We start from the raw sequence: 21,621 nt of genomic DNA, 5'->3' as shown, positions 1-21,621 counted from the left end.
TTCAGGAACAGCACCAGGCAGATAGAGGATTAAACAACCTACCTGGCAAAGCTGCAAGACAGAACTACTTAATACCAGACAATTTTTCATACAGAACGTGGGAAATCTATGGAATGAGCTGCCAGAGGAAGTAATTAAGGCAGGTACAATAGCATAGTTTAAGAGGAATGTAGATAGATGATGGGGCAGGGTTCAGAGGGATATGGGCCAAGCACAGGAAAATGGGACTAGCCAGGTGGGCACCATAGTCAGCATGGACTGGTTGGGCTGAACGACCTGTGCCTGTGCTGTATTGCTCTATGACTCCATGACTCTAATATAAACAGCAAGCAACAGACAAAGCTAAGCAAGACCACGACGAGCAGATAGGAATCATACTCCACAGTCCCACCACATTCAGTCGTGAATGGTGGTGGGTCATTAAACAACTCAGCGGAAGAGAATCCACAAATATCTCATTCTTAGTGATGGGGGAGCCTAACATGCCAACGCAGAAGAGGAAGACAAAACACTTACAAAAATCTGCAGCCAGAAGTGCCCAAATGAGTGATTCATCTAGTCTAAGTCTCCACTCAGTGATTGAAAGCCAGCAGCATGGACATGAGGCATCCATGGTTGGATGTGGGGTTGGCAGAAAATGAACAAGTGCCTCCTCACCCCTCTATCAGTGAGATGTCTGCGGGTCTGGAGTCAGAGTTTTGTATGGGAGGAGGAACAAGTTCTGATGACCTCCTGGGTTCACGAATCAGTGAGACCAGAGCTGAAAGCCTAGTGTTCGGTGATTGAAGTGTCCTGGGATCGATGCAGAGGATCATCGACCAAGGGTCAAATCAAAATTCTGGAAGTCAAAACCCATTTGCCAGAGCATTGTCTGTGAACCTCTGCAAGTCCACTGAGGAAGTCGAAGTCCAATGTCTGCAAGCCTGATTCAGAGTCCACTGGTAGTTGAAGATCGAAGAAAATAGTCTGTTCTGAGGTTAAGGGACTGTGTATACATGTGGGTAGGAGGGAGGAATGGGGCTTATCTTGCTCTGTTCTTTTTTCCTTCTTGTGTTCTGCTAAACATTGTGGGCATGTGATGTTGGCATCAGAATGTGTGGCACCACTTGCAGGCTGCCCCAACATACGTTAATGCATTTCATTGTATGTTTTGATATACACATGACAAAAACTCGATTCTTGATCTTGAATTTGATACACATTTAACTTATGTACAACTTAAAACACCTTTTTAAAATCGGTGATGAGATCACTCTGCTATGGAGAGGGAGAGTATTGCCCAGGTTTTCTGCACTTTGGATGTGGACTTAGACTGTGGACTTCTCCCCCCCCCCACCCCACCCCAGTCTTATGGTTTTATTGTATTCAGTGTTTTTCCACCCAATCTTTCTTGTTTTTTTTGTGTGCCGGGGAGGGGGGATATGGGGTTGATATGCCTGCTCGGTTTTTATTTATGCAGGGAGGAGGGATTTGGGGTTGATGATCGTACTGCCTTTGTTTTCTTTCTTGGTTTCATGGCGATCTGGAGAAGAATTTCAGAGTTGTATACTTTGATAATAAACCTTTGAACCCACATTCAATGATTCAGAAAGTTTCCTTCCCTCCAGCCATCAGACTTCTGAACAGCCCATGAACATCAATGTAATTTCTTTTTCTTACATTCTTATGTCTTTGCACTGCAATACTGCATCAAAACAACAAGTTTCACATCATCTAATTCAGTGATAATAAACTGGACTCTAACAGGTTCTTTCAAATTGAAACCAATGGTAGTTGTGAGAAGGTCTGGCCTGAATGGTGGGGGTTCTTTGAGAATTAATGCTTCTTCCTCTGGTGGCACTCCATGTAAGCATACTCAGTGGGGAGGTTTTTCCTGTGATGGACTAGGCTGCATCTCCCACTTTCTGTAGCCTTTTCTCTTCCTGACGTAGATGTTTTTATATCGGAATGCGATGCAACCACCATGCATCTATAGAAGTTTGGCAAAGGTTTTGGTGACATGCCAAATCTACTCAAATTTCTAAGAAAGTAGAGGAACTGTTGTGCCTTCTTTGTGATTGCAACTATGTGCTGGTCCTAGGTCAGATCCATTGATACGTTGACACCAAGGAATATAAAATTCCTGACCCTCTCCACCACCATTCCGCTAATGAAAACTGGCTCATGAACCTCCAGCTTCTTCCTCCTGTAGTCAACAACTCTCGCAGTCAGGTTTTGCTGACATTGGGTGACAATCTCCTTCCTATATATCAATTTGTCACCACTTTTGACTTGGCCAACAACAGCGGTGTCATCAGCAAACTTTAAAAAGGTAGTTCCAATACTATCCTTGGATATACCTGGTCAAGCCCGATATATTTATCTACCTTCATGCTATTTAAATGTTGAAATGCTCCTCTTTCATAATGTTGATATGCTCCAGGATATCACCGTTTCTCCACTGAATTCTCTAGATTCCATGTATTTCTCTGTGGTGGAGACATTTAAAACTTTGTCCACATAATTACCACAATGAATCTTTTTAGGGGACTTTCTCATTTCCTACCTATCCTTTAACTCTTAATATACTTTGAGAACATTTTAAGATTCTCCTTTACCTTATCTGCCAGGATTACCTTATGGCCCCTTTTTGCTCTCCTAATTTACTTGTGTACACTTACATCCCTTGTTCTCCTCAAGGGACTTTATTTGTAATTTTATTCCATTTCCATGGACAAATATGAAAGGGGAAAGAAACTGCAGCTACACAGAACATAGAACAGTACAGCACCGGACAGGCCTTTCAGCCCTTGATATTGTACCAAACTATTAAACTAAAGACTCTTATCTCACTTACCCGCACAGGGCAAAAGAGCAGTACACTAGGACAAAATGAAGTGTGATCAAAGAGCTGGCATCTTGCAAAGGGGACAAATTCCACCCTCCCATCAATGTGTCATATTTGTTCATAATAAACTTGCCCCGCCTTTCAATAAAATCACTGCTAATCTCTTCCTGTAAATACTGTGTCCACATCCCTCAATTATCCAAGAGCCCACCATTTACAGCTCTGCATGCACTCAATGACAGCTATCATAATTCTCCTGGGTAGAGAATTCCAAAGATCCACCACTGAGTGAAGAATTTTAACTTCATCTCTGCCCTGAATGGCAGATCCTGATTTTAGAATGCAACCTTCAGCTAGGCAAACCTCTTCACCTTGTCTACTCTCAAGTCCTTTAAAAATTCCAAGAGCTAATTTTTTTCTTTAATTCTGCTGTCCTTTAAACACAGAACAGTACAGCATAGCTACAGGCCATTCAACCCATCATGACTAAATATGCCAATCTAACTAATCCCATCTACCTGCACGTGGTCTATATGCTACTATGCCCTTCTAAGCGCTTCTTTAATATCACTCTATGTAACCCTCAGGCTCACCCAGCTCACCAAACTGGTTAATCACATTTGTGTGGATGCTATGTAATGTACCCCCAGTTACAAACCCACAATGCAAAATATCAGACAGTACACCATATGCAATTAAATGATAGACTTTATGAATCTTAATCTGAAAACAGGGTTACTAATGAAAATAAACAAAACAAAAAGAGGGCCCAAGTCAAAGTTCCAGTTCGAGCTCACTCAGTAGTCATCCTTTCACCATCGATCTCCGAACGTCACCGACCTTTGGACCCTCAGATCTCAATGCACTCCATCCGCCGTTCTACCAGCTTTCTCCACTCGCGTCTTCCCTCTTCATCTCTCCTCGACAAAAGACCGCAAAAACAATATCTTTCCAGGTACACAAGACAAAACAATCCCTGATTGGCTAACAGTCCTGTAATCTCCAGTAATAACCCAAACATGGCTGTTACAGAGAAACCGTTACCTCAGCAGAGAACATTACAAAGAAGCCATTACACATACATCTGCCTCTACCATCTTCCCGGCAGCATGTTCCAGGTAACTACCACTCCCTATGTAAAATCATTTCCCTCGTAAATTTCCTTTAAACTTATCCCTCTCACCGAAAACCTATACTCTCTAATATCTGACATTTCCACTCTGGGAAAAAGACTCTGACTGCACCTCATCTATGCCCCTCAGTTTTATAAATTTCTATCAGGTCACTCTTCAGCTGCATGGCCCATCATGGCTACTCATAAGAACAGAAGAAATCAGTCACTCACGGCAGCTATGCCCTTCAACAAGATCACAGCTGCTGTCCTACGTCACAGTTTCCTCATCAAAACAAAACAAACTGCGCAGGGAACTTAATGGATTAGCTAGTATCTGTAGTGGCAGAAAAGTAGGTGATAGTTCAGGTTGAGACACTGCATCAAGACTGGACACAGATGTGATGCATGGTCTTTACCTTAATCATCAACTACCCTGCTGTCACCACAGATGCTGCCCAAACCATTGGGTCTTCCGACAGTTTTAATTTTCCTCATTTATACCCAATTGCTGAATTAGACTCAGTCAGCTCCATCACAGGTACAACCCTCCCCACATCTTCAACAGGTGGCATCTCAAGAAGGTAGCACCTATCATTAAAGACCCTCACCAACTGGGTATGACTTCTTCGATCTACTGCTATCGGGGAGGTGGTTTAGGAGCCCAAGTTCCCTTGATTTTTTAAGAACAGTTTCTTCCCCTCCACCATCGGATTTCTGAACTGTCTGTGAACGCTACCTCTGCTGCACAATTTATGTTTGTAACTTACTGCAGCTTCTGTAACTCACACTGTACAGCTGCTGAAAACAACAAACTTCATGACATATCAGTTACAATGAATTGGACTGTGATCCAGATTCCAAAACTTGTCATCTTGGGTCTCCACATTGCTTTTCATCCATGCCCATTACATAGAAACATAAAACATAGAAAATAGGTGCAGGAGTAGGCCATTCGGCCCTTCGAGCCTGCGCCATTTATTATGATCATGGCTGATCATCCAACTCAGAACCCCGCCCCAGCCTTCCCTCCATACCCCCTGACCCCCGTAGCCACAAGGGCCATATCTAACACCCTCTTAAATATAGCCAATGAACTGGCCTCAACTGTTTCCTGTGGCAGAGAATTCCACAGATTCACCACTCTCTGTGTGAAGAAGTTTTTCCTCATCTCGGTCCTAAAAGGCTTCCCCTCTATCCTCAAACTGTGACCCCTCATTCTGGACTTCCCCAACATCGGGAACAATCTTCCTGCATCTAGCCTGTCCAATCCCTTTAGGATCTTATACGTTTCAATCAGATCCCCCCTCAATCTTCTAAATTCCAACGAGTACAAGCCCAGTTCATCCAGTCTTTCTTCATATGAAAAGTCCTGCCATCCCAGGAATCAATCTGGTGAACCTTCTTTGTACTCCCTCTATGGCAAGGATGTCTTTCCTCAGATTAGGGGACCAAAACTGCACACAATACTCCAGGTGTGGTCTCACCAAGGCCTTGTACAACTGCAGTAGTACCTCCCTGCTCCTGTACTCGAATCCTCTCGCTATAAATGCCAGCATACCATTCGTCTTTTTCACCGCCTGCTGTACCTGCATGCCCACTTTCAATGACTGGTGTATAATGACACCCAGGTCTCGTTGCACCTCCCCTTTTCCTAATCGGCCACCATTCAGATAATAATCTGTTTTCCTATTTTTGCCACCAAAGTGGGTAACTTCACATTTATCCACATTAAATTGCATCTGCCATGAATTTGCCCACTCACCCAACCTATCCAAGTCACCCTGCATCCTCTTAGCATCCTCCTCACAGCTAACACTGCCACCCAGCTTCGTGTCATCCGCAAACTTCGAGATGCTGCATTTAATTCCCTCATCCAAGGCATTAATATATATTGTAAACAACTGGGGTCCCAGCACTGAGCCTTGCGGTACCCCACTAGTCACCGCCTGCCATTCTGAAAAGGTCCCGTTTATTCCCACCCTTTGCTTCCTGTCTGCTAACCAACTCTCCACCCACACCAATACCTTACCCCCAATACCGAATGCTTTAAGTTTGCACACTAATCTCCTGTGTGGGACCTTGTCAAAAGCCTTCTGAAAATCCAAATATACCACATCCACTGGTTCTCCCCTATCCACTCTACTAGTTACATCCTCAAAAAATTCTATGAGATTCGTCAGACATGATTTTCCTTTCACAAATCCATGCTGACTTTGTCCGATCATTTCACCGCTTTCCAAATGTGCTGTTATCACATCCTTGATAACTGACTCCAGCAGTTTCCCCACCACCGACGTTAGGCTAACCGGTCTATAATTCCCCGGTTTCTCTCTCCCTCCTTTTTTAAAAAGTGGAGTTACATTAGCCACCCTCCAATCCTCAGGAACTAGTCCAGAATCTAACGAGTTTTGAAAAATTATCACTAATGCATCCACTATTTCTTGGGCTACTTCCTTAAGCACCCTGGGATGCAGACCATCTGGCCCTGGGGATTTATCTGCCTTCAATCCCTTCAATTTACCTAACACCACTTCCCTACTAACATGTATTTCGCTCAGTTCCTCCATCTCACTGGACCCTCTGTCCCCTACTATTTCTGGAAGATTATTTATGTCCTCCTTAGTGAAGACAGAACCAAAGTAATTATTCAATTGGTCTGCCATGTCCTTGCTCCCCATTACGGTGCCCACCAAGCTGACTCCATTTGACACCACACAAAATGCTGGAGCAACTCAGCAGGCCAGGCAGCATTTGTGGAAAAACATACAGTCAACGTTTCGGACTGAGACCCTTCAGCAGGGCCGATGGAAAAAAAACTGAGTAGATTTTAAAGGTGGGGGTAGGGGAGCGAGAAACACGAGGTGAAGGGTGAAACCTGAAGGGGAGGGGATGAATTAAAGAGCTGGGATGTTAATTGCTGAAAGAGATACTAGGCTGGAGAAGGGGGTGTCTGATAGGATAGGACAGAAGGCCTTGGAAGAAAGATAAGGTGGGGGGGTGTGGTGTAGGAGCACCGGAGGGAGGTGATAGGCAAGCCACAAGATAAGGTGAGGAAGGGAAAAAGGATTGGGGAATGGTGGGGGGGGGGGCATTACGGGATGTTTGGAAATCAATGTTCATGCTATCATGTTGGAGGCTATCCAAATGGAATACAAGGTGTTGTTCCTCCAACCTGAGTGTGACCTCATTTCAACAGTGGAAGAGGCCACTGATAGACTTATTGGAATGGGAATTGGAAGTAGAATTAAAATGGGTGGCCACTGGGAGATCCCGCTTGTTCTGTAGGGTGGAATGCTAGGTGCTCGACGAAGTGGTCTCCCAATCTACGTCAGTACGTACTCTGTTAAACCCTTATCCATCAATATATTTGACGCTGCCCTCATCCACATCTTCTCTATTTCCCAGATATCCACACTCACAACATTTTCTCCTCCACCTGAACAGTGAGAGTTCCTGTCTTTACCTACCACTCCACGAGCCTCTTTATCCAACACACCATTCTCCGCCACTTCCGCCATCTCCAAAGGGACCCTGTTATTAAACACATCTTCACCTCACCCCCACCTTTCTGCAGGGATTGCTCATTCCGTATTCCCTCGTCCATTCATCCTCCCCACGTGGCCCTTATCCCTGTAAGCAGCCAAAGTGCTACACCTGCCCATTCACCTCCATTGAAAGCCCCAAACAGTCCTTCCAGGCGAGATAACACTTCACTTGCAAATCTACTGGGGTTGTCGGATTGTATCCAGTGCTGCCGATGATGGTGTCTTCCTTTCCAGTCTGAAGATGCTGCCTGGGTTAGAGGGCACGAGCTGTAAGGAGAGGCTGGACAAACTGGGGTTGTTTTTTCTGGAGTGTCAGAGGCTGAGGGGAAACCTGATAGAGTTCATAAGATTGTGAGAGGCATTGGTAGACAGCCAGTGTCTGTTTCCTACAGTCAAAGCTTCTAATACGAGAGGACGCACATTTAAAGTGAGAGGGGGTAGATTCAATCAATGATTCTTTCCCTCTGTTATCAGATTTCTCAGTTGTCCACAAACCCCACCTCATTGTTCCTTTTGTTTTTCACTATTTATTTATTTTGCAATTTATAGTAATTCTATGACTTTGCACTGTGTTGCTGCCACAAAACAACAAATTTCACATCACATAAGACAGTGATAATAAACCTGATTTTGATTCTGAGATATGTGGAGCAGATTTTAAATGCCGTTAATGTATCTGCCTCAACCATTTCCTCTGCCCATTCACCTCCTCCCGCACCTCCATTCAGAGCCCCAAAGAGTCCTTTGCGGTGAGACAAACTTCACCTGCAAGTCTGTTGGGATTGTGTTCTGCATCCGGTGCTCCCAATGCGATGGCCTCTACACCGGACAGTCCCAACGTAGATTGGGGGACTGTTTTGTTGAGCACCTGCACTCCGTTCTCAACAAGGAGGATTTCCGGATGGATGACCATTTTAGTTCCAATCCCCATTCCCATTCCGACATGCTGGTCCATGGCTTCCTCTGCTGCCATGATGAGGCCACTCTCAGGTGGGAGCAGCAACACCTCATATTTCGTCTCAATTTCTCTAACATCCAGTAATTTTCCCCCTTCCTCTTTCTTTTCATTCCCCACTCTGGCTCCCCTATTACCCCTTCTCTTTGCCTCACCTACCACCTCCACTTGGTGCTCCTTCTCCTTCCCTTCTCCCACGGTCCCTCTCCTCTGTTTCCTTCTTCAGCCCCTTATCTTTTCCACCCATTATCTCTCCGTTTCTCACTTCAATCCCTCCCCAAGCTTCACCCATCAGCTTCCAGCTTATACTCCTTCCCTCTTCCTTTCCTGTCCTGACAAAAGATCTTGGCCGGAAACAGTGACTCTTTACTCCTTTCCAGAGATGCTGCCTAACCTGCCGAGTTCCTCCTGCATTTTGCGTGTGTTGCTTTGGATTTCTAGCATCTGCAGAATCTCCTGTTACTGATCCAAATGTCTCTTAGGTGTTGCTCTTGTTCCCATCTCTATCACTTCCTCTGACAGACATATACCCACCATCCTGACATTTCCCCTCGGGTCCTTAAATCTTTTCCACCTCTCACCTTAAACCTATTCCGCTATAGTTCCCCTTCTCTGGAAAGAAGACTCTGCATTCACTCCATCTACACCGCTCACTATTTTATACAGCTCTATGACACCACTCAGTGTCCCACTCTCCAGGGAATAAAGAACTTGCATGCCCAGCCTCTCCCTATAACTTCATAGTCATACTTTATTGATCCCAGGGGAAATTGGTTTTTGTTACATTTGCACCATAAATAATAAATAGTAACAGAACCATAAATAGTTAAATAGTAATATGTAAATTATGCCAGTAAATTATGAAATAAGTCCAGGACCAGCCTATTGGCTCAGGGTGTCTGACCCTCCAAGGGAGGATTTGTAAAGTTTGATGGCCACAGGCAGGAATGACTTCCTATGACGCTCTGTGTTGCATCTCGGTGGAATGAGTCTCTGGCTGAATGTACTCCTGTGCCCAACCAGTACATTATGTAGTGGATGGCAGACATTGTCCAAGATGGCATGCAACTTGGACAGCATCCTCTTTTCAGACACCACCATCAGAGAGTCCAGTTCCATCCCCCACAACATCACTGGCCTTACGAATGAGTTTGTTGATTCTGTTGGTGTCTGCTACCCTCAGCCTGCTGCCCCAGTACACAACAGCAAACCTGATAGCACTGGCCACCACAGACTCGTAGAACATCCTCAGCATCCTCCGGCAGATGTTAAAGGACCTCAGTCTCCTCAGGAAATAGAGCTGGCTCTGACTCTTCTTGTAGACAGCCTCAGTGTTCTTTGACCAGTCCAGTTTATTGTCAATTCGTATCCCCAGGTATTTGTAATCCTCCACCATGTCCACACTGACCCTCTGGATGGAAACAGGGTCACCGGTACCTTAGCCCTCCTGAGGTCTACCACCAGCTCCTTAGTCACTTGGGCCCTTAAGTCCTAGCAACATTCTAATAAATCTTCCCTGTGCTCTTTCCAGAACACAGTACACCAGGTGTGGCCTCAACAACGTCCTGTATAATTGCATTACTCAGATTTGGATGCATTTGTTTATCACCTGTGCAGTGAAATATTAATTTGCATTAACAACCAGGGATGTGCTGGGGACAGCCCACAGTGCAGGTGCACCCTTACCAACGTCCTGTACAACAGGACCCTCGCCATCTGGGCCATGTCCTCTTCTTCACGCTGTCAGTGGGCAGGAAGCTCAGGAGCCGGATCACTAATGTTCAGTAACAGCTTTTTTCACCCACTGCCATCAGGTTACTGAACCAACCCGAAAAACTCCAAACCTACCTTATACTTTATTTCTAGGAAGAGGCACAGTCGACGTTTCGGGCCGAGACCCTTCGTCCTGACGAAGGGTCTCGGCCCGAAACGTCGACTGTACCTCTTCCTGGAGATGCTGCCTGGCCTGCTGTGTTCACCAGCAACTTTGATGTGTGTTGCTTGAATTTTCAGCATCTGCAGAATTCCTGTTGTTATATTTTATTTCTTTTTTTCTCTCAGCTTGCACTAGTGTCGTTATGCTCAGATTGTCGTGCAAGTTGTGTGTAATTTATTTAAGTTTTTGATCAAACTTGCAATGGACTGTTGCAACAAAAAGCTGACTTTGGTGGCTCTATGACAATAAAATTGAACTTGACCAAAGTTGCTCACAGTTCAGTGCAGTCTCACCACACACCGCAGGGGAGAGGAGGGACTGAAATCTGGAGCAGGCAACGATCTGCTGAAGGAATTCAGCTGGTCTCTTGGGGGGTGGGTGGTGGAGGAACGTTTCCGATGCAGGGTTTCGACCAGAATCGTTGACAATTCTACCCCCACCCCCTCCCAAGGGCTGCTCGACCCGCTGCTTTCCTCCAGCAAGCCATACTCACTGCCCTGACTGATGAAGGGCAACGTGGCAGGCGCCACCCTGTCTACCAGTCCAAGTGGAGTCAGCAGCTATGACAGACCCCCAGATAAAGAAGCCGAGCCCGGACGGGGCAGTTTGAGGCGGAGGGGGCGAGGGGTTGGCGGTGACTATCACTCGCCGTGTTTACACAACGATCTACTCACAGCCACATTTGCGCTTTCCGCCCGAATCCACTTCGTTTGCCATCTTCCCCCTCAGATTTCAATTTGTCTGCCGTTTATCTATATTGATCAAAACTGCTCTCTGCCGACAGACCGGCGCTCCAGCTGCTCGCGCCCCGAATATCCCGCCAAATTCCCAACGTCCATTCAAATCCAAACACAAGCCGGTCGGCGCAGGGCCTGCTGGGGGTTGTCGTTCACTGCCGTGCTCCACGGCGATTGGAAGGGGATATGGGACTACAAGTACCAAAGTGCAAAGACATGCTCGTACAGACCGCTGTTTGATGGGATGATAGTGCCGTCAATCAAGAGGTAGGGGGCGTTGGTTCCGGGTCTTGGTGGGCGGGGTTTGGTTGCCGCGGCAACGAAGGAGCGCAACGGGACACCGTGCAGCCATAGGGAAAACACTGATATCATTTGTACCTTCAGGAGAAAGAAAACCAACTCAGTTCTGCCCCTCTGAGGTAAGTTTATGGTGGGAGATTGGTTTAGAGACCTGAGGGTAGAAAAGACCCAAGTAAGGCGCTTTGCACCTCCTGAAGCTCTTCGCCATCATTGAAGGGCTTTTGAAATACAGTATCCTCACTATTGCAATGATGGGCGCTTTTCACTGCAGGTTTCTCCCAGCAGTTGTGTGGAAATCAGCAGATAATTGGCTGATAGATGGTAAATATCTGGCCTCAGATCGAAAGGCCGTGGGATTTCATTACTGTACTACCTGAGAACCCTCTCTGTATGGCGCTGGGAATGTTCGTCTTGATTTAGTGGCTCAAGTGAGTCCCAAATCGCCTGGCTCAGAGGCAAGTTAGAGTAACCTGCAGCTTTCTCTTTCCAGGACATTGAACCCATGAAAACTACTTTTTAAGTTTCTGTGCTTTCACTATTTATCCTAATTTATCAATTGTATATATATTTACTCTAATGGGGCTTTTTTTTCTACATTTATCACATATTGCATGGTACTGCAGCTGCAGAGTTAACAAATTTCACTGCATATGCCGCTGGTATTAAGCCTGATTCTGGTTATCTCCAGTTCTCATTTTTCTTCTTCCACCAGTGAACATTCCCAATACCATTTTTCATGCAGATAGGATGCTTTCTATGGTACATCAATAAAAAAAATGATGAGGGTCGACAGAGACAAGCCAAATTAGCCTCCTGAGAAAGTAGAGGCATTGGTGAGCTTTCCTGGTGGTGACACCAAGGTGGTTTTACCAGGGCAGGCTATTGGTGATCTTCATCCCTGGAAACTCGAAGCTCTTAACCCTCTGTAACCTCAATACCATTGATGTAAACAGGAGTGTGTGACCCTCCAACTTTCCTGAAGTCAATGACTTCCAGCTCTTTTGTATTGTTGTCATTGAGAGAAGGGCTGTTGTCATGACATCATGTCACTAAGCTTTCTGTCTCCTTCCTGTTTTCCAGCTCATTATTTGACATAGGACCAACTACAGTGGAGTTATTGAAAAAACTTGTAAGAGAGTTAGAGCAGATCTGGCCATGCAGTTCTGAGTGTACAGGGAGTAGGTTGGGAGTCTGAGCGTGAAACATGTATTTCTCATTGACACAGTGACAGTGGACATTCTCGATGACACAGTGACGGTGGACATTCTCATTGACAGTGACAGTGGACACTCTCGATGACACAGTGACGGTGGACATTCTCATTGACACAGTGACAGTGGACATTCTCAGTGACAGTGGACATTCTCATTGACAGTGACAGTGGACGTTCTCATTGACAGTGACAGTGGACGTTCTCATTGACACGGTGACGGTGGACATTCTCGATGACACAGTGACGGTGGACATTCTCATTGACAGTGACAGTGGACATTCTCATTGACGCCATGACGATGGACGTTCTCATTGACACAGTGACGGTGGACATTCTCATTGACAGTGACGGTGGACATTCTCGATGACACAGTGACAGTGGGCATTCTCGTTGACACAGTGACAGTGGACATTCTCATTGACACGGTGACGGTGGACATTCTCGATGACACAGTGACAGTGGACATTCTCATTGACACAGTGACGGTGGACATCTCGATGACACAGTGACGGTGGACATCTCGATGACACAGTGACGGTGGACATTCTCGATGACACAGTGACGGTGGACGTTCTCATTGACACAGTGACGGTGGACGTTCTCATTGACAGTGACGGTGGACATTCTCGATGACACAGTGACGGTGGACATTCTCGATGACAGTGACAGTGGGCATTCTCGTTGACACAGTGACGGTGGACATTCTCGATGACACAGTGACGGTGGACATTCTCGTTGACACAGTGACAGTGGACATTCTCATTGACACAGTGACGGTGGACGTTCTCATTGACACAGTGACGGTGGACATTCTCGATGACACAGTGACAGTGGACATTCTCATTGACACAGTGACAGTGGGCATTCTCGTTGACACAGTGACAGTGGACATTCTCATTGACACAGTGACGGTGGACATTCTCGTTGACAGTGACAGTGGACGTTCTCGATGACACCGTGACAGTGGACATTCTCATTGACACAGTGACAGTGGACATTCTCGTTGACACAGTGACAGTGGACATTCTCAGTGACAGTGGACATTCTCGTTGACACAGTGACGGTGGACATTCTCATTGACGCAGTGACGGTGGACGTTCTCATTGACACAGTGACGGTGGACATTCTCGTTGACACAGTGACAGTGGACGTTCTCGATGACACAGTGGCAGTGGACATTCTCGTTGACACAGTGACGGTGGACATTCTCATTGACACAGTGACGGTGGATGTTCTCATTGCCATTACTGATAACTACCTTTTCATTTCTGAAATCCCCACGATCACCTCGGGCTTTTTCTGTGTCTCATAGTCATAGTCATACTTTATTGATCCCAAGGGAAATTGTTTTTTGTTACAGTTGCACCAACCAAGAACAGAGCATAAAATAGACTATAGAGTCTCTATCCTTTCTGAAGATGTGTAACAGGTACACTTTTCTAAGTTTCATTTTACATGACATTTTTCAAAACCTGGGTTCCTGAGCAGCAATTCTAAAACCAATCCATGGGGATTTTGTTGCGTTTTTATGACCTTTTTAGCATTATTCATCTCAGATTTTAATTTACATGATTTCCTCCATTACCACTGTTTACACTTACCAATAATGTTGTCCTTATGGGCACTTTAACTTCTCAACATCATTCTCTTATTCCCCTGAAGCATGGGAGTTAGACGGGTCTCTCTGCTGGGGTTATAATAACATGACGGGCATAGATATGGTGGATGTCAAATTATCTTTCGCAGGATTGGAGAATCTGAAACGAGATGTCATGGGTTTAAGGTGAAGGGGAAAGAATCAAAAGGCTCTGAGAGGCAGGCTTTCCACAGATAGGCTTCTGGGTATATGGAATCAGCTGTCAGAGGAAGTGGTTAAGGCAATCCCAAAGCGCTTGGCGCTGTGTGTGTGTGTGTGTGTGTGTGTGTGTGTGTGTGTGTGTGCGTGGTTTCCATGTTGTCCCTTGGTGGGTTTCGGTGGTGATTCTAGTTCTGGTCTAGAAATACTTCACTGTCTGTGCCTGCACCACCGCATCAGGCAGTGTGTTCCAGATTCCAAACCCCCTACTGGGAGAAAACTGCTCCTCAGATCCCCCTCTAATCCCCCTCTCCTTTACTTGTGAGGGGTATAGATAGAGAGAATACACAGTCTTTTCTCCCAGGGTTGGGGAATCAAGAACTAGAAATCACAGGTTTAAGAAAAGATTTAATAAAATCCCAAGAGGCAACTTCTTTACCCAGAGGGTATCACTATATAGAGCAAGCTGTCAGAGGAAGCAGTCAGGAGTGGGTATGATTACAACTTTTAAGATACACCCAGACAGGAAAGGTTAGAGGGATTTGGGCCAAACACAGGCAAGTGGGACTAGCTCAGTTAGACATCTTGGTCAGCATGGACAAGTGGGCCAAATTGTCTGTATATGTGCTCCTTGAGTTTATGACTCCAGTTAGTTAGTTAGAGCTTTATTGTCATTGCTGAGGATGACGAGATTGTAGTGCTGCTCCATTCAGTGCAAACAGCATACTAGCGATTCAATCACTAAAAACACCAGGACCAAATTTAAAATCACCCGAGTTATTTAGAATGACATCTAAGTTACAACTGAATTAAAAACAAACAGCTAAGTTAAAAGCAACTGTGGCTGTCCCATTCAAGTATTGCACTTGCCCATGTTATAAAACACAATGATTAAGTATAACATAGCATCAAAAATTAAAGCTGAGATTTTAAAAATGAGCTTTGAAATCAAAGGAAGGTAGCTGCCCTATTTAAACCCAAATATTGCACATGCTCACATAGTGCACTTGGAGATTGTCCGTAGGGTCAATCCATGGTGAAGCGGAGTGGGGGAGAGGGCTTATGTTCAGTTGCATGACAGACCTGTTTTTCAGTCTGGATGTCTGTGCAGAGATGTTCCTGTATTTCCTGCTGGGCAGCAGGAGGTTAAACAGGTGATGAGCCCCCCATGGTCTTGTGAGCCCCCCAGAGACAGCGTGAGTTGTAGGCAGTTTCCCTGTCTGGTGGTCGTGCCCCAGTGATGTTCTGTGCAGTTCTGATCAATTGTTGAAGTGCTTATTGGTTGATTTTGTCGCAGCTAGTGTACCATACTGTCATGCAATGGGTCAGTATGCGCTCAGTTACACATCACTGAAGGTTTACCAGCAGCTTCTGGGCAGATTTGCTCTCTTTAAACTCCTAAGATAGCACAAGCACTGCTGATCCTTCCCTACTATCAAGGATGTGTTGGTGATCCAAGAGAGCTCCTCTGCGATGTTCACTCCCAACAACTTAAAGCTTTCCACTGTCTCAGCGTTTAAGAATAGTGAATCTTGTTCATCCCTCTTGATTTCCTGAAATCGGTAATCATTTCTTTCATTTTGTTTGACTTTGAGTGAAAGGTTACAGTTGTTGCACCATTCGGACAGTTCTTGCTGTTTCATTGTTCTTTGTAATTAATCCAGTCACTGTGGTGTCGACTGCAAATTTGACGATGGAGTTGGTGCCATAGGCAGGAGCACAGTCATGGGTGAAAAGAGTGTAAGAGAGTGGGCTCATTACACATCCCTCGGGTAAAGACTTACACTTTGATGCTGTGGGAATCCTTACAACGTTTGCTAGTGGAAATGCATTTTGCGTAGTGTAGAACAGGGGTCCCCAACCTTTTTTGCAACACGGACTGGTTTATTATTGACAATATTCTTGCGAACCGGCCGACCCGGGCGGTGGGGGGGTGGGGGTGGGGTAGGGTTGCCAACGGACAAGAGTAGCAGTCAAATACGTTGTGTTTACCCAGAGAAAGACTACAATGACCATGAAGCCATGCGCGGGCACCAGTGCGCATGCGTGTACGTGATGATTTTTCCTCTACAAATCGTTTTTGGCGATTCTGTTCATGGGGGTGTGTTAATCACAACCGGAATATAGGTGATAAGTGGCTAATACACTCAGTTTCGTTTCTAAAAGGGTTTATCTAATGAATTTAATATTAAACACACAGCGCATATTTTCCTCACATGAATATAGTGATAAGTCAATTATCAGGGGAGGACAGGGGAGCTTGAATAAGTGTTGAACGAACTTCCAGTAGAAGTGGTAGAGGTAGGTTTGATATTATCATTTAAAGAAAGATTGGATAGGTATATGGACAGGAAAGGAATAGAGGGTTATGGGCTGAGTGCAGGGCGGTGGGACTAGGTGAGAGTAGCGTTCGGCACAGACTAGAAGGGCAGAGATGGCCTATTTCCATGCTGTAATTGTTATATGGTTATATAAGTCAATAGCATCATAACATTTTAAGTAACGTTTGGATATTAAACACACAGCACATATTTCCCCCGTATGAACATATAAAATCATTGCAACACACCAATATCGCTGAATCAGTGGGAGCCCTGGGCTTGTTTCCCTGCAACAAGATGGTACATCGAGGGGTGATGGGAGTCAGCAATACTCGAACGGGGTTCCTTATGTCCAGTCCATTCCACAATTTAGTTTTCGTTGCATTCATTGCAGAGATACATTGGAAATGGAAGCAACATTTTCAGTGCTTTCGTGGCTATCTCAGGATATTCAGCCTTGACTTTGATCCAGAATGCCAGCAGAGATGTTATATCAAACATACTTTTCAACCCGCCCTCATTTGCAAGCTCGAGGAGTTGATCTCCTTCCCGCGCTGACATGGATGACACAGGGGTAATGTCCTCGCATGTGTTCAAGCTCAACAGTGGGTGACAGGGAATGAGGAAAGGTGCAGCTGACTCATAACATTTCTTTGCGGCCCGGTACCGGTCCACGGCCCAATGGTTGGGGACCGCTGGTGTAGAAGTAGAAAGGGAGGACCTCAGCTGTTGAAAAGCCGCACTCTTGCCAACTGAAGTTAAGTGCAGAGGAGAGTGAAACTGACAGGAGAAATATTGACTAAACCAAAATGATAATGGAAGTATGAGAAACAGGGAATGCTGGGGCATGTAGGTCTGCTAAGTTGATAAATCTGTTTATTGGGCTCCCTGGTTTAATATAGAATCATAGTCATAGAGTCATAGAACACTACAACACAGAAACAGGTCCTTCTGCCCATCTAATCTATGCTGAACCTAGTCCCATCAACCTGCACTTGCGCCATAGTCCTCCAAACCCTCCCACCCATGTCATCATCATCATGTGCCGTGCTGTGTGATGTTGGTGGTCATGGTCTCTTGGTAAATTTTTCTACAGAAGTGGTTTGCCATTACCTTCTTCAGGACGGTGTCTTTACAATGCCATTATTAATATTCCTCAGCGATTGCCTGCCTGGCATCAGTGGTTGCATAACCAGGAATTTTCACCATCCGTGCATACAACAACAACCACCTGCTCCTATGGTTTCGCGTGACCCTGATTTTTAGGGGGCGGGGGGAAGCTTGCTAATCAGGTGCTAGACCTTACTCAAGGGTGACCTGCAGTCTATCGGACAGAAGGAGCACCTTACACCTCCTTTGGTAAAGACATATCTCCACCCAGCCATGTACCTATCCAAATTTCTCTTAATTGTTGAAATCAGTCCCGTATCCACCACTTGCACTGGCAGCTAGTTCTACACTCTCACCACCCTCTGAGTGAAGAGTTTTCCCCTCATGGTCCTCGTAAATATTTCATCTTTCACCCTTAACCCATGACCTGTAGTTGTAGCCTTACCCAACCTCAGTGGAAAAAGCTTGTTTTCATTTACCCCAGCTATACCCCTCATAATTTTATATACTTCTATCAAATCTCCCCTCAGTCTTTTATGTTCTAGGGAATAAAGTGCTAACCTATTCAGCCTTTCCCTGTAACTGAAGTCCCAGTAAATTTTCTCCGCACTTTTTCAATCTTATTTATATCTTTCCTGCAGGTAGGTGACCAAAACTGGACACTATAGTCCAAGTTGTACCTCACTGATGTCTCATACAATTTAAACAGAACAGCTCAACTCCTGTAACCAACAGGATTTCTGCAGATGCTGGAAATTCAAGCAACACACATCAAAGTTGCTGGTGAAGGCAGCAGGCCAGGCAGCATCTCTAGGAAGAGGTACAGTCGACATTTCAGGCCAAGACCCTTCGTCAGGACTAACTGAAGGAAGAGTTAGTAAGAGTCTTTCTTCTGAACTGAAGAGTCTTCCTTCAGTTAGTCCTGACGAAGGGTCTCGGCCTGAAACGTCGACTGTACCTCTTCCTAGAGATGCTGCCTGGCCTGCTGCCTTCACCAGCAACTTTGATGTGTGTTGCTTAACATGCACAAAACCATGTTGACTATCTCTAATCAGTCCCTTATATATCCATTCCCTTCCAATACTTTCAATAACTTTCCCACTACTGCTGTCAGGCTCACTGGCCTGTAATTTCCTGGTTTATTCTTTAGAGCCTTTATTCAACAATGCAACAACATTAGCTATCCTCTAATCCTCTGGCACCTCACCCATCATGTTTTAAATATCTCTGCTAGAGCCCCTGCAATTTCTGCACTAAATTTTCTTAAACAACTGATCAACATGAGTTATCCCCCAATCCTCCAGCACTTCACCTGTGACTAAGGAAGCTTTAAGTATCTCTGCTGGGGCCCCTGGAATTTGTGCACGAGCCTCCCACAGGATTCAAGGGAACACATTGTCAGGCTCAGGGGATTTATCCACCCTAATTTGCCTCAAGACACGAAACATTTTCTCCTTTATAATCAGGTCGATGCTACATTGCCTCACAACGATAGACTCTGTATCTGTCTCCAGAGTAAATACAGATGCAAAAATCCATTTGAGACCTCCCCCATCTCTTTCAGCTCCACACATAGCTTGCCACCCTGATCTTCCAGAAGACCAATTTTGTCCCTTGCTGTTCTTTTATTTTTAGTGTATCTGTAGAAGCCTTTAGGATTCAACTTCAGCTTGTCTACTGATGTCTTCTTTTAGCCCTTTTGATTTCCTTTTTAAGTGTTCTCGCACATTTCATATACTCCTCAAGTACCTCATTTGTTCCTACCTGGCTACACCTGCAATGCACCTCCTTCTTTTTCTTAACCAGGGCCTCGATATCTCTTGAAAACCAAGGTAATCCTATACCTTTTATTCTTGCCTGTTAATCTGACAGGTACATACAAACCCAGTACTCTCAAAATTTCACTTTTGAAGGCCTCCCACCTACCAAGTACACCTTTGCCAGAAAACAACCTGTTCCAATCCACACTTGCCAGATTCTTTCTGACAGCATTAAAATTGTCCTTTCTCCAATTTAGAATCTCATTCTGAGGACGAGACCTATACTTTTCCATAATTACCTTGAAGCTAATGGCATTATGATCTGTGGATGCAATGTGTTCCCCTATGTAAACTTTTGTCACCTGCCCTGTCTCATTCCCTAATAGGAGATCTAGTATCGACTCTCTCTAGTTGGGACTTCTATGCACTGATTAAGGAAGCTTTCCTGAACACATTTGACAAACTCTTTCCCATCCAGCCCTTTTGGGTGTCCCAGTCAATCTTCTGGAAGGTTAAAATCACCTACTATCACAACCTTATGATTCTTGCACAGTCTGATCTATCCACAAATCTGCTCCTCTAAATCCCACGGACTGATGGGTAATCTACAATATAGCCCCATTAACGTGGTCATACCCATCATCCCTTACTTCCATTCATAGAGGTTCATTAGACGAGCTCTCTAGTCTGTCCTGACTGAGCACTGCTGTGACATTTTCCCTGACTAGTAATGTCACCCCTCCCAATCCATCACGTCTAGAACAACAGAAAGGGGTTCAGGGGGAATATTCAGCTGCCAGTCCTGCCCCTCTTGCAACCAAGTCTCATTGAAGGCTACAACGTCACAATTCCATGCTCTAAGTCATTTGCTTTTCCTACAATTCTTCTTGGATTGAAATATGTGCAGCTCAGAACATTAGTCCCACCATGCTCGACCTTTTGATGTCTGACTTTGTACATAGGCTTAACAGCGTCTTTCTTCACGACCGCTCCGCTATCTTTCCTGGAACTCTGATTACCATCCCCCAGCAACTCTAGTTTAAACCCCTCTCCCATACAGCACCAGCAAACCTTTCCGCTAGGATATTAGTTCCCCTCCATTTCAGGTCCAACCCTCCCTGGAAGAGAGCCCAGTGATTCCAAAATCTGAAGCCCTTCTTCCAACACCATCTCCTTAGCCACATGTTAAACTATATGATCTTCCATTTTCTAGCCTCACTAGCAAGTGGCACAGGTAGCAATCCTGACATCACCAGGAGGTCCCGTCCCTTATCTTAACACCTTTACGCCCTGAACTTATTTTTCAGGACCTCATTGTCCTTCTTACCCATGTGATTGGTACTGATGCGGACCACGGCCCCTGGCTGCTCACCCTCCCACTTAAGAATATTATGGACTCGACCTGAGATGTACACGACTCTGGCACCCAGAAAGCAATTATCATCCAGGAATCTAGTTCTTGTCCACAGAACCTCCTTTCTGTTCCCCTAACCAACAAATCCCCTATCACTACAGTTTGTCTGTTTTCCCCCATTCACTGATGAGCACAAAGACAGACCCAGTGCCAGAGACCTGACTGCTATGGTTTTCCTTTGCTAGGTCATTTCACCCTTCCCCCCACTCCCAAAGTGGTATACCTGTTGTTGTGGGGAACGGGCACTCAGCACTGGCTGCCTCAGTCACCCATTTACCTGTGTAACTACCCCGCTGTGTGTATCGTCTATCAGCCCCTCAGCCTCCTGTATGATCCGGAGTTCATCTTGTTCCAGCTCCAACTCCTTAACACGGTCTGTGAGAAGCTGCAGCTGGATGCATGTTTGCAGGTGTAGTTGTCAGAGATACTGGAGATCTCCCTGTCTTCCCACATCCCGCAAGAGGAGCATTCCACTATCCTACCTAGCATCCCCACTGCTCTAAGTGTGTGATAAGAAAGAAAGAAAGAGTAGATAACAAAAAAAAATCTACCTATGGCCTATGCCTCTGTGAGCCAAAGCCTCAACACTCCACT

The 21,621-nt window shown here is 45.4% G+C and overlaps 2 protein-coding genes across 7 annotated transcripts in view; one reads left to right on the top strand and one right to left on the bottom strand.

Moving 5' to 3' along the window:
* Positions 1 to 11,148, bottom strand: part of iqgap3 (IQ motif containing GTPase activating protein 3) — a 217,613-nt gene extending 206,465 nt beyond the window's left edge. The window contains exon 1 of the mRNA XM_072281088.1: positions 11,052 to 11,148. Coding sequence (XP_072137189.1) covers positions 11,052 to 11,094 — 43 coding nt within the window. The 5' untranslated portion in view covers positions 11,095 to 11,148. The remainder of the gene's footprint in view (positions 1 to 11,051) is intronic.
* A 305-nt stretch (positions 11,149 to 11,453) lies between these two features.
* Positions 11,454 to 21,621, top strand: part of LOC140207501 (uncharacterized) — a 52,102-nt gene continuing 41,934 nt past the window's right edge. For all 6 annotated transcript variants that reach the window (XM_072276064.1, XM_072276035.1, XM_072276056.1 and 3 more), the window contains exon 1: positions 11,454 to 11,533. The gene's annotated coding sequence lies outside the window, so the exon portion shown is untranslated. The remainder of the gene's footprint in view (positions 11,534 to 21,621) is intronic.

The sequence above is a fragment of the Mobula birostris genome, chromosome 2 (assembly GCF_030028105.1).
Source record: "Mobula birostris isolate sMobBir1 chromosome 2, sMobBir1.hap1, whole genome shotgun sequence".
NCBI lineage: Eukaryota > Metazoa > Chordata > Chondrichthyes > Myliobatiformes > Myliobatidae > Mobula > Mobula birostris.
The sequence above is the reverse complement of the archived record's forward strand: the minus strand, read 5'-3'. Positions and strand labels throughout refer to the sequence as shown.